Raw genomic sequence first — 13,639 nt, forward strand, 5'->3', positions numbered from 1 at the left:
ATAGACAAGAAGAGGGCTAGATCCCGGGAGAAATCTAACCTTCTTGGAGATTAACAGGACATGTTTCTCAAAAGTAGCCAGTTTACAAAAGAACATACCAGCGGCCAGGGCAGTGCAGCTCTGCCTTTTGGCCTCAGGCAGTCCAGAGATTTGACTCCCCAGCACCCATCAGCGCATAGGATCCCTCAGATAACCAAGGAAGGGCCAAGGGGAAAAAACAAAGCAAAGGGTTTTCATAACAGCTGAAAATACTATCCACTTGAGACTGAGTTGAAAAGATTGTTTGTGTGTGTGTGCGGGAGTTGACCAATGAGATAACACAGTATTTGATTTTTAAATTGCTATTTTGAAAGTGAAAGAGCTTAATAACGACTTCATTTGTCAGTCACTTGGTAAAAAACGGACCAAAGATGCCAACTGGGGGCAGTTGTGATCGACTTCCTAGACTTTTTGATATTAAAGGAACAGGAAGGATGTCTTAAGGTTAAAAAAAAAAAAAAAAAAAGACTTCCCTGGTGGTCCAGAGGTTCAGACTCCACGGTCCCAATGCAGGGGACCTGGGTTCGATCCGAGGTCAGGGAACTAGATCCTGCATGCCACAACTAAGACCCCGTGCAACCAAATAAGTAAATAAATAAATATTTTTTAAAAAAAGAGAGGTGGGGGGAGCCAATTGATTGCAGACGTCTAATTAGTGACGATGGTCATTACTTTAATTATGACTAAAGGGAGCAGGGTGATAAGCGCTCCACCCTCCCCACTGAGGTGAAAGCAAGAAAGCGCACGGCAGCCTGGGGTCACCTAACACTAGGGCCGAGGAAGCCTCTGGACCAACGCTGTCCAATATGGTAGCCACCAGCCCCGTTCGGCCAGTGCAATGAGATGTGTTCGGAGTGTCTGCACTGCATTTCAAAGACAGAAACAAAGAATACAATTTCTCCCCGATTTTTATATTAATTACACACTGAAATAATAGTCTAGCTATGCTGCATTAAATTAAGTATCTTACTAACACTAATTCCATCTGTCTCTCTTCACTTTTTCCTGTGGCTGCTAGAACACTGCAACTGGCATCCTGTGATTGGACCTCGCGGGCCCGGCACGCACGCGGGAAGGGGCGAGGGCGGCTCCGGGGCTCGAGCGCGCGGGCGGCAGGGGTGGCCCAGGGGTGGTGGCGGCCCCAGGGCCCCCCGGCTTGGTGTCGCTCTGGGCATGTCCCCCTCCTCCCCCGCGCGGGCGTCTAACGTGTCGCCTGTCCCCGCAGCGCCCGCCGCCGCCGCGCGCAGGTTCGGCGAGGATACCGCGCCACCGCTGCCGAGCTTCCCGAGCTGCGGGCACTACCGCGAGGAGCCGGCGCTGGGCCCGGCCAAGGCCGCCCGCCAGGCCGCCCGCGACGGGGCGCGGCTGGCGCTGGGCCGCGCGGCCCCCGAGTGCTGCGCGCCGCCGGCCCCCGAGCCGCCGGGCACGCCGGCGCAGCTGCCCTTCGTGCTGCTCAACTACCACCGCGTGCTGGCCCGCCGCGGGCCGCTGGGGGGCGCTGCGCCCGCCGCCCCCGCCCTCGCCGGCGGCCCCGGCGCCCCCGATGCGGGGGCCGGCGCAATGCGACCCCGGGCCCCCGACCCCGCCACCGCCGCCTCGCCGCCCGGCGCGCCCCTGCCGCACTACCTGGGCGCCTCGGTCATCATTACCAACGGCAGGTGACCCGCCCGGGCCGGACCGCAGAGTCCTGGGGCCGCCCCGCCTCGCGCGGGGCTGCCCGCGGGGAGAAGCCATAGGCCAGCCTCTTTGGCTCCCATTTTACCAAGTCCAGCCGAGTCAAGAGGGACGAGATGTATATGCACGATTTAAATTAATTTATACAGAGACAACTATTTTACTAGAACTCCACCGCCGACTTTTGGATTTTTACCGTAGATGCCATAACCGTCCGTGTAGAGAGGACAGAGACACGGCGACGTTGGGGAGACGTGACCGCCCGACCTTTGTTCCGCAAGAGCCGGGTTTTCTGAAAGGGCGTAGCTGAGCGTCCCCGACCGCCCACGTGTGGCCTCAACTACTCCGTCTTTGGGGGGACTTGGTTTCCGCACCTTGAAATCAGGCTTGCGCGCCTTGCGTGTCCCCGATGTTCAGGAACAGTCCCTCTGGGGGCTTGGAGGAGGCGCCGCTCCTCAGATGCCTCCACTTTGCGGAGGAAACCCCACCCTGATGCAGTCAGGGGTGCCGGTGGGTGGCCGACCTGGAAGCTTCCTGTATCCAGAGTCCTTTTAGATTAAGTCAAGGCAGAATGCGATGATTTAAGTCCCATGAACGGACAACTCCGTTGTCTTTAAAAGTCATTCATGAGTCTAATTAAAAGCTGTTGTTTTAATTTAACCCTTTCCTTAATACAAACATCAAGCCCAGACAAGGGGGTGAACGTGGGTGCGCTTCACGAGTACGTTCACAAGCTCTTATTCCCTCCTACCCCATGAACTCTTGAGAACAGCACCTTCAGAAATATATGGAATAGGCATTAAATGCAAATATATATATATAGCCAGATATTTTATGAGAATGACATGTGGATGATTTCGGTGCCCAGTGGATTGGCTACCCCTGTCAAGTTTGATGACAAGGCAAAATCCCTCTGGCCCACACAGACCTGTAATTCCCTAGGCTCGTGTTTGCTACAAGTAGTGCTAATAAAGTTAGTTACATTGCATGTGCAATATGGAAGATTGTCAATGGACTGCGCCTTGTGGAAGAAAACATGCTAAAGGGATGTAATGAAAATGATGTACATGTTGTCTTCAGCGTTTTCTGCATTTTATACAGAGCAAGAAAACTCCATATGAACATGTCATGTGTATAACAGGTAAACAGAAATCTTTTTATAAAGAACCAGCAGGGACTTCCCTGGTGGCGCAGTGGCTAAGACTCCGTGCTCCCAATGCAGGGGGCCCGGGGTTCAATCCCTGGACAGGGAACTAGATCTCACATGCCACAACTAAGGAGCCCACATGCAGCAACTAAGACCCGGCACAACCAAATAAATAAATGTTTTTTAGAAAAAAAGCACCAGCAGTGTTTTTAAAATAAACTTCCATTAATTTTTGTTTTATTTTTATACTTTTGCTTCAAGATTTCACCATTTAAAAATTCTATCACGGTTCTGCAGTGGATCAATGCGTTGAACCACCCTTTTTTCAATCTGCTCCACACGATAAATGCTCCCTCGTTTTGATGCTTTTTCAAAAATGGTTTACTTTTAGGAAACTATGTCCACCTTTCTCAGTGGAAAGGTTGTTCACAAATGTCTTTAACTCACTGTTCTAGAATCAAAGTGCACCTACGTCAACTGTTCTTAAAATGTGAAAGGACCTGTTGCCCACCCAGCGTCACTATGAGGACCTGCCTCATTCCGTAGGTGTCAGTTGCCTTATGGTACAATTTGCAAATTTAGGAACATGTGTCTTGCAGTGAAGAGACAGGTTCAGAAGAATTACAGGCATACACCCCTACCCAGCACTTAGCCATACCTCATGAGCAGCTTGTTGTGAGTGTGAGCACACATAAAATAAGCCTGGGGTATTATTTTTGTGCTGTCGAGACCCGTAATTAAACCATGATTCCAGGAAGGTGCAGGTTTGATGAGCAGGAGATTCACCTGACATTTTTCAATAAAGTACTGTAAAATGCTTTTGCGTCTACCTTGTCATTAACCATTGGGGGCTGTATAAATAAATACAAACCACGAAGGCTTTTGGAGCAGTTTAAGATCAAAGGTTACTGTTAGGAAAGAAGAGCGTTATAGATTTATAAATGAGAACATAAACAGGCTTAACGATGAGTGTATATGTACTTGAAAGATAAAATGTGTACTAGGAAAAACTTCCTTGCCTAAACAAACATCACAGTTTTCATAGCCTAGAACACGAAGGAAGATTCCTCTGCAAGCCGGCTTCCAGGCGGCCAGCAGCTCAGAGAAAAGTTAACAGAGCAGTTACTATGGCAACCTGATATGATTACCTCCATCTTTTAGTCTGCACATTTAAGCTGGGGATATCGTTTCCTGACTTCTGTGAGGCTCTGGAAGAGGAAGAGGAAGCATTTTAATAAATATGCATCTCTTTCACAAAAAAAGAAGAAAAAAATTGTAGTGGGTCCTAACATGTTGACAAAAATGCCAGATCAAATGGATTTGAGGAATCAGCCCAGTTCAAGACTGACTCGGCCCTCCCTCCACTGGGCCTCCCAGAGAAAGGAATTCCTTTATGTTCATTGAAGCCCTTTCTAGAAAAGCCATTCCACTCATACCTTTGTAGAGAAGTGAACAGGGTGTGAAGGGCTGCTCGGAGGAAATCTGCAAGAGCCTGTATTTTCTGCTCCCTTACCCCGACCCCTTTTGTCATTTTAAAGTCCGATGGTCCAGGCCTTCCTCCTTTGGATCCTAAGGGTGGGGGAGGTGTAATCCTTCAACGAATCCTGTTTCGAGTCTACTGTAATTTATTGTAACTGTGAGACAGTTAAGGTAGACTTTGGGGGCTGGTACAGATGAAAGAACACTTTAAAATAAATTCCATAAAATTACGGTAGCTTAAAATCTTAGTGAATAGTAGTCCTTGGGTTATCTAAGGTGCGTTACTCAAGTTCTTCCTAAACTTAAGTATGATAAATACGGTTAAAATCTTGGGGAAAAACTGTCGAGACAAAAGTCAAGCAGTTTCCACAAAAGAGAACAATTCGACAACAACAGAATCTGTTCTTATATTAAATTTGTTGTTATACTCAATTAATTTTCAAATTAAAAATTGACATTAGTAAATTTATTTCTCACCTCAGTTTTGTTTTCTTTTTTTAACTTTTCAGTTTGCTGACTTTCATTCTTTGGAGTAATATGATCTCTCTTTTGTATGATACATAATACATTTTTCAAAAATACATTTAAAAAGCCACCAGCTTCTTAATACGTAGAAATACATACATATTCCTATGTTAAACTATTTTTTAAATGTTTAAATATGAATAAAAACACTGTAACCAAAAGTAGTTGCTTAGTTTTACAAATGAAATGTGGTAAAAATAACAATGAGCCTGAACTATATAGAAAGTCTTAAAGTTTATTTTGATAGACTTACTTTTTACAGGAATTGGTTTAAATTAATTCCTTTTCAGAGATGATTCTTTGAAAAGCTAAAAATGCAGAGGTTTCACACTTTCTTTTATTTCAAATACGCATAGTAGTTACCCAGGAATACCGACTCTCCATTCTTTGTCTGTTACGAGCAAACAGATCTATGGACTGTAAGCCTAAAATGTCTCCTTTATGCACTCTGAAATGGTTGGGTGAGTCTGCTTCTCTCCTGGCTCCCAGACTCTCGGGTGAGAGGCGGCCATGCAGCCCCCGTGTGTGTGTAGGGGTAGGGGTGCGGTTGCACGCTACGCGGGTCTGGGCCTGCGCACCCACCCACAGCAATCAGGGGGCTGCAGCAGCGAGCCCCACACCGGACACAAATCCTTTCGGCTTTGCCTCCACGCTGTAAACGCTGCCAGGATATGTGTGTGTGTGTGTGTGTGTGTGTGTGTGTGTGTGTGTGTGTGTGTGTGTGTGTGTGTGTGTGTGTGTGTGTGTGTGTGTGTGTGTGTGTGTGTGTGTGTGTGTGTGCGCGCGCGCCTGCTGTGTCCTATTTTAAGGGGCACTGGGGCACAATTCAATATCCTAAGAGCACACGCCAATCCTGAGTTTAGGTGCCGTGTTTTAAAGATTAAGAAGAAAATGCAAAGTTCCTGTTAAGACTTTAAAGCTCCTTGAGGTCATCGATTGCCGGGTGCATAAACGGCCCAAATTGATGAGTGCAGTACAGCAAGTTTCCCTAATGCTAACAGCTGTAAGGGAAATGCCTTTATTCAGCTGTTCTAGATGAAGCAGAATTTCAAAAGTCTTTGGTTCCTCTGAGGCAAAATCAGGTTTATGAAAAACGCAGCATCTGCTCCAAGTCTATGTTGTCTCCCTCAAGACAACTGGGTGTCGGCACAAGTAAGAACAGTCTTAAAAGCACAGAGGCAAAGTGATACGCCCGGAACATCTCCATCTGCTTTGACATGGCCACACTTCATTAGTTTTAATTTACCAAAAGGAAATTAAATGATAACATTTTTTTTTCCCCAAAGCAGACTGTCTAGAATAGGACTTCAGCTTAAAACAAATCATAGCATGTTTCTCATTAAATAACCCCCCAAAGAAATTCAAAAAGTAATGATGGCAGCTCTGAGAGATGACTTGCCTTATATTACAGAGTTTGAGAAATGAAACTTGCAACATTAGCCTGAGATCTTTCTTCTTGATGATATTTTGCAGATGCCTTCTCAAGGGTGAGACCATTTTGTAATTTTGGGGTGCTGTGGACTTTAAACTTTTATGTAGACTTGGGCATTTAGGAGAGAGTGGGTTTTTTTGTTTTTGTTTTTTTTAAAAGAATAATTCTAATTGAAGCCTTATTTGCAAAAATTACTTCTGAAGTTCTTTTCAAGTTACATTTCCAAAACACACATATTGGGTTAGTGGACTTAACTAAACGTGTTATTTGTTTCCTTCCTATGTGGCTGCCTGTGCCTGGCTACAGGTAGGCAGATTTTATACTGAAACCACAAGCTTCTGGAGTTAGCCTGATTGGGTAAAGCTGGATGAAGAGGGTGCTAGTGCACAATAAGGGGATTCTGTTCAAAGCTGAGAGCCTCATCAAGTTTTCTTGTCACTAATTTCAGTTGGGAATGGCAGGAAGAGAGAAAAGTGGACAAAAATTGGCCTTTTCAGGCTGCAAAGTAATGTGTACGATTCTCAAGTTCAACAGAGATAGGAGTTACATGGAAAAAGCATGGAATACATCTGGAAATAGCAAATGTATATCAAAAGGCTTCCTTTCTTTTGTTCTTCCATGCAGACTCTTAGGGCATCATATTTGGAACATCTTCTTTTAAAGTTTCTCGCTCTCTCTCACACACACACACCCATCCTCTTAACTGATGGCATTCAGTAGCAATAACATTTTCTTTTTTGGCAATATGAAAAGGGGGCCAAAAAATGTGACTTGCAAATAAAATGCCACGTACTTCTATAGTGTGTGCACTGCACAGTTCCGCAGGATTTCGAAGCGAGCCTGAAGCTGGCTTACAAGCGCCACATCCTCCTTTGCGTGTGGAATGAGACTTCAAACCCAGCTGTTAGGCCCAAATCATCCACCTCGCATCCGCGCAATGCCTGATCAACGCTCTCAGGACCCTGAACTTGATCCCATCACTTCAGAATATGCAGTAAATTTAAACTTATGAAAGGAGAGCTCATTAGTTAATGTCAAAGTAATTAACTGATTTCCTCTACAAGGTCATCGCAAGCATACCAGCCTCTGTTCCGTTTAGACATTGTTATTGGACCACAAACCACAGGATGAGAGTAACACTAGAAATCTACCTTCTCTTTTCTTCACTAACAAAAAAATAAAATGATAACTAAGTGCCAATATATGTTCCTGTAGGAAAACACCTCCCTGGATGCTTGTAAACAGGGTTACCCTACCTCTAACTCACCAATGGTCTGGGCCCGAAAACCTTTTTAAAATCTGTTTTTAATAGTCTAGGGGTAGAGACCTCCACTACTGGGAAAACATTTGAATTATGCCATTGCTGTTTCCATGTAAAAACTACCCCCCTCCCCAATTAAGATGCATCCAATTCCAAGAGGGGAGAAGAATTTCACACCCTATGCCAGGGCTTATACCTGAATTAAATCTTCCACTTGTCAACCCTCCACCCCCAGCATCTTCAAACACCAAATAAAATGACAACAGAACAAAATTAAAGAATTAACAGGTTAAGTGGAGGGAGAAAACATTTGCCTACAACTCCGAATTCGTTTTCCAGATCATGGGCTAGGAAAGGCGGCAGAAATCGACGTGCAATGCTCCTGCGGCGGTTCTGCCCTTCCGCCCGTCCCAGCTCATCCCAGCTGTGGCCCGGGGCCCAGCAGACGCTCCAGACAGGACTACGGCTGTTTGGGGATTATGAGGTTTCCCAGCATGTCGAAGGAGTTGCCGTCTGGATGCACAGTCACCACTTCGCCGTTCTCCTGGTGAACCAGAAGGAACCCGGAATCATCTAGGCCCACTATCCACACCTTTGGTCCCTCAGCACTTCCCAGGCGGACCTGCTGAGCACTGAAAATGAAGAACAGCCCCCAGTCACCAGGGAAATGTAATGCTGCTGCTTGAGACAATTGTTCAGCAATTATCCATTATGCGAAAGGATTCGGGGGTGGGCTGGGATGGATATAGTTAAAATGAATCTGAGCCCGAGCTCTGACTTCCACTGGTCTCCCCTGAATTGTCCTGAAAACTACCTGCATAACCAGGGCGAAGGAAAGTCCACTAGGGAGTTAGGAATTGCTTCCCTTATAAACGACGTCACTCCTCATTCTGATCATCTGGAATGATTATTTGCACCACTTCCTCACCCTCTAGCTACTTTAGTTTTTATTTATTTATTGCTGCATTGGGTCTTTGTTGCTGTACACAGGCTTTCTCTGGTTGTGGCGAGCGGGGGCTACTCTTTGTTGCGGTGCGCAGGCTTTTCATAGTTGTGGCTTCTCTTGTTGCGGAGCACAGGCTCTAGGCGTGCGGGCTTCAGTAGTTGTGGCACACGGGCTCAGTAGTTGTGGCTCGCGGGCTCTAGAGTGCAGGCTCAGTAGTGGTGGCACACGGGCTTAGCTGCTCTGCGGCATGTGGGATCTTCCCAGACCAGGGCTCGAACCCACGTCCCCTGCATTGGCAGGCCGATTCTTAACCACTGTGCCACCAGGGAAGTCCCTCTAGCTACTTTAAAGAAACACTGTGCAACCCTCTAGGTTTTTTGGCTGAGACTGGCCACTTTCTGGCTGTGTTCAAAACTCTTTATCAAGTTGGGTAGCATCAATTATAAGTTAAACTCATTCTAATTTTACTTCTTTAGAACAGTTTCCAAATGCAACTGTTGAGTTACATCCTTGTTAGCAGTTTTAAAAGTACGGACTCTGTACCTCCCCAATTTTTATTTTGAAGAATTTCAAACCTACAGAAAAGGTGAAAAATAGTACAATGAACCTCATATTCCCCTTTCACTTATATTCACACCAACTGGTAACATTTCCCATGTTTGCTCTCTTTACACACACACACACTTACAGTTTTGTGGGGGTGGTTTTTGCTGATATTTACAAATAAGTTGCAGGCATTGTGACACTTTATACTTAAATACTTCAGCATGTATCTCCAAAGAATAAGAAGTATCTCCTACAAAACCAGAATATCATTATCACTCTCAAGAAATTTGATCTTGGGCTTCCCTGGTGGTGCAGTGGTTGAGGGTCCGCCTGCCGATGCAGGGGACGCGGGTTCGTGCCCCGGTCCGGGAAGATCTCACATGCCGCGGAGCGGCTGGGCCCGTGAGCCACGGCCTCTGAGCCTGCACATCCGGAGCCTGTGCTCCGCAACGGGAGAGGCCACAACAGTGAGAGGCCCGCGTACCGCAAAAAAAAAAAAAAAAAAAAAGAAAAAGAAATTTGATCTTGATACAATAACATTATTTAATACACACTGCCTGTTCAAATGTCCCCATTGTCTCATTAATATTCTTTGTGGCTATTTCCTCCCTTCCAGGATCTGATTATGAATCACATATTGCATTTAACTGTCATGCCTCCTTAGTCTTCTCTAATCACAAAACTCCCACCTTCTCTGTGTTTTTAAGACACTGCCATTGTTGAAGGGTAGAGGCCTATTGGTATACATCAGTGCTTCTCAAATTGAAGTGCCTGAGAATCCCCTGGAGCCTTTGTTAAAACACAATGCTGGGCCCCAGCCTCAGAGTTTCTGATTTAGGAAGTCCAGGGTGGAAGTCAAGAATCTGCGTTTCTAACAACTTCCCAGGTAAGGCTGCCACTGCTGCTGGGAGATCTCACTTTGAAGATGACTGTTATCAAGAATGTCCCACATTTTAGATCTGCCTGTTTCCTCACAATTAGATTCAGCTTAAACATGCTGGGCAGGAAAATCTCCAGTGATGTTGTGTCTTTCCCAGGGCATCCCACCAGGAGGCACAGGATGCTCGTTTGTCCCAATGACTGGAGATGCTAACTTGCTCAAGGTGGTATCCACCAGGTTTATCCATCAGTAAAGTAAAAGATAATGATCTAGACCAGTGTTTAGCTTCTCGTTTTAAGATATTAAACTACTGATTTAATAAAGGAATTTTAAAAGAATGAAGACAAGCCAGCACTGACCTGTGTAGCCAATATTTATAATAGAGAGGAAGAACGCCATTGGGCCCTTCGTCCTGAAATGTGTCGATCAGCTTCTCCAGCACAGTCACACTTCTGGCGATGAGATAATCAGCTCTTAAGGGCTTTAGTTCGGCCCCATGTTGCTTATTGTATTCTGTGATGAGATCGTTGATGCATATGGTAGGGTTGCTGTTAGTCACGTTAAATCCACAGCCTGGACAAAAACAAACAATTGAAAACACGAGTAGCTCAACCTACTGATGACATCACACGTTTCTCTGAACCACCTGGAAAAAGTTACAGTTTTTACTGTCAACTTCCTGCTTCCTTATCCTCATTTTGAGTTTATTGTCTCTGGCCACTTAGAGAAAGACTTACGTCTTTAAGCCCATCTTCCTTTCTCACCCTTCCCTCACTATCCCGATCAAACCAGAACCATTCCAGATTACAAATTAGTTGGGCAAAAAAAGCAAGCCAGATTTGATTCAATTAAGCAGAAGCTACGAATGGGACAAAACAGAGTTGCTTCTGAAACGACCACCTCCTGTGGTCTAGCCAAGAACTGGAGCTCTGCACTGAGCCGGATGTAAAACAAAATCTCTTGTTTCTTTTTCTATTTAAATAATGGAACACATGCTTACACATAAAGAATTTTATTCAGGTCTTAAGAAGTAAACTCTGGATTCAGAGATTTCCAACCTTGGTCATGACTTAACCCTAAAACACATCTTTTAATGCTTTATCCTTGGAAGTCTTTGGTGCTAGGGTTACACTGTTGGCAAAAGGCCAACCCATGTTTAGTGGCTCTTTCACAAGCCCCTAAACCAAGGCTTCAGGAGAGTGAGTTTCTGGCTTATCTCTGCTGTTACTTAACACCACTGTTCTCTGCAGGAGAGGGGAGACTTTAGAAAAGCCGAACCTTGGTTTTCAGCAGGGCCCTGAACCAACCTCAAAGAGGTCTTCAATAAGGAATAAAATACTGCAAGAACTAGGCAGGAAGACTATCGTTTTTTTCAGGGCCTCTGGGAAAAAAATTCCCAAAATACTTGCCTCAGATAGAACAACGATATTTACAATAACTACTTTTTGGTAAATGTTCTGCGCCACTTTCAGTGTTAAGGGAAGGACTGACTGGCCTCAGATTATTATTTTTTTAAATATACTGGCTATTAAAATACAAAGCAACGTAAAAAACAAGTAACTAGAGCAACAGGGGCAGAATTTGCAGTTGTTCATTTGTTCTTTCATTGGACAACATGCACAATAGCTGAAGCACCTGTGGCATATAAAGCATTCAATTAAGTGTATATAGCGCTGAGAAAGCTCCCCTGTATTCAGAAATCCAAAGTGCTGGGAAAATAGCTACATGAACTACTGTCAACTTAGGCTGCGTCTTTCTAAAGACCAGCAAGCACCCCTGACGGTGACCTTGAATCTTTCTCCAAAAATGCCCCCCTGTCCCCCTCCCCCACGTCCCAACGCCTTAAGAAAGCTATGGATTCTCCCCGCAGGAAAATGTTTCATTCCCCCCACACTGACAAAATTCCCTAGCTCCCTGAAGGAAACCCAGCACTGGGCCTCCTCAATATCTGTGGGCCCTATTAGGAATCTCTGCACCTAGCCCAGTTACTCATTTATAGATGGCAAACGGAGCTCGGAGGGTATGAAGAAGCTTGCCTAGAATAATATTGCCTGTTGGTAGCAGAGCTGGAAGCATACACCTTGTATTCTTTGGCTGGCGCTTCTAACACACAATCACATGTTTTCTCTCCATCACTGATTTCTGAACACCAATCAAACTCTCCTGGGCATTAGGGAGAAGCTGATGCTTGGATGACCAGGGGCCGAGGAACTTCTGAAGCCACTTCAGATCCATCTCCTTGCCTGATACGGACGTGCTGATGGGAAACAGGGATTCTTTACCCCACCCTGACCAGCCTGGAGTTTCTTCTGAGGTCAAAAAGAAGGCAACTTTTCCAGGGACTGGGAAGGTCAGATTAAGAATACAAGAAAGACTGCAAGGACACCCATCCTTGAAATTAGCTTTCTTTTCTTATTACCAAATAATACAGTAAATGTTTACTTTCACTGTTTCTAATTCATTGAGAAGCAGGAGTGTGGAGAGGTATAAGAAAACGCCTGTTTGATGAGATGCCAATTCGGTGGTTTCCATGGCCATAGATAGGAACACTAAACCCTTTGAAGGGCTTTCTACCAATCTGGCCTGTTGTGCACACATATTGTGTTCTATAACTCAAGACTCAAAGAAAAAGTAATCCCATATGATAATCCACTCCCCCCAATACAGCCATGTGTGAACCACTTTTATTTTTATTAATCTAAAAATTCTGGTGGAAGGCTTTAAAAACTTACCAATAAGTATATGAAATGTTTCTCCCATAAGTGTTGAGTTAACCAGAACTCCACCAAGCTTCATGAGGTCACTGTAATAAATATCGTTGGGCCACTTCACTCGTAAGTTGATATCCTAAAGGAAAATCTACATATTAATCAAGCAGTCAGAAGACACAAAGGGACCAGAAGAGGCCATCCAGCTAAAATAAAACAAGAGAAAAAGATGAACAGAATACTCTTGAAACAAATGGAACAGGGAGTCTCATCCTCTCTTCTTTTTGAGACAGCTAATCACCGCTTTGGAACAATCCAGTATTAAAGTACCTGGTGGGGCTAGAGGGAAGGAGACCTAAAGAACACACTCAACAGGAATCCCAGCATTCTCCCCACCCCCATCACTGTTCATCAACAAAAACACTCTCCGAAGACGCCTACCTTGGGAGTTAAGTTCATTATCCCAATATCAACAACCACACCACAGAGTACCACTGTGTGCTGGGGACAGGGGGCAGGGAGAGAATAATACTCTCAGGGCTCTTTTCCCTTAAGGAGCTTCTGCTCAAGAGAGAGACGAATGGCCCTGGATTAACCAACGTCCTAAAAGTCAGGGAGAAATGTGCCAGCAGAATGCTCTGGAGATAGAGAGGAGCACCTCGTTTTACTGAGTTATTAGAGAAGGTCTCCATGAACGGCCACCAGTCAACTCGGGAAAGAGAAATAGACTTGTCCAGTGGCCTGCTGCCTCTCCATCCTGAAGGATGTGGCCTGGGCAACCCTGCCTGTGCCTGGTCTCAGTGGAACGGGCCAAGGGCGGACACTGCCTTGAACTGGGCCACCCAGACCCCCACCTCCTGCCATGACTGTGAAGTTGGGGCACACAGACTGGGTGAGACCCAGTGGGCACCAGAACTGCCAGGGCTCCTGGGTCTGGGACTGGCAGGCAGGTGTGGGTAGAAGGAAGCCCATCTGGACACATGAGGCTGGAAGAGAGACACT

At 45.5% G+C, this 13,639-nt stretch overlaps 2 protein-coding genes across 3 annotated transcripts in view; one reads left to right on the forward strand and one right to left on the reverse strand.

Moving 5' to 3' along the window:
- Window positions 1-1,701, forward strand: part of SIM2 (SIM bHLH transcription factor 2) — a gene marked incomplete at its 3' end in the record, with an annotated part of 44,832 nt that extends 43,131 nt beyond the window's left edge. Inside the window, exon 11 of the mRNA XM_079922923.1 lies at window positions 1,265-1,701. Coding sequence (XP_079779049.1) covers window positions 1,265-1,701 — 437 coding nt within the window. The remainder of the gene's footprint in view (window positions 1-1,264) is intronic.
- A 3,460-nt stretch (window positions 1,702-5,161) lies between these two features.
- HLCS (holocarboxylase synthetase) overlaps window positions 5,162-13,639 on the reverse strand; it is a 198,192-nt gene continuing 189,714 nt past the window's right edge. For both annotated transcript variants that reach the window (XM_079923302.1, XM_079923301.1), the window contains exons 9-11: window positions 12,662-12,776; window positions 10,289-10,502; window positions 5,162-8,189 (exon numbers count right to left, since the gene is read on the reverse strand). In XM_079923302.1, coding sequence (XP_079779428.1) covers window positions 8,018-8,189; window positions 10,289-10,502; window positions 12,662-12,776 — 501 coding nt within the window. In that variant the 3' untranslated portion in view covers window positions 5,162-8,017. The remainder of the gene's footprint in view (window positions 8,190-10,288; window positions 10,503-12,661; window positions 12,777-13,639) is intronic.

The sequence above is a fragment of the Stenella coeruleoalba genome (genome assembly GCF_951394435.1).
Source record: "Stenella coeruleoalba genome assembly, chromosome: 5".
Taxonomy (NCBI): Eukaryota; Metazoa; Chordata; class Mammalia; order Artiodactyla; family Delphinidae; genus Stenella; species Stenella coeruleoalba.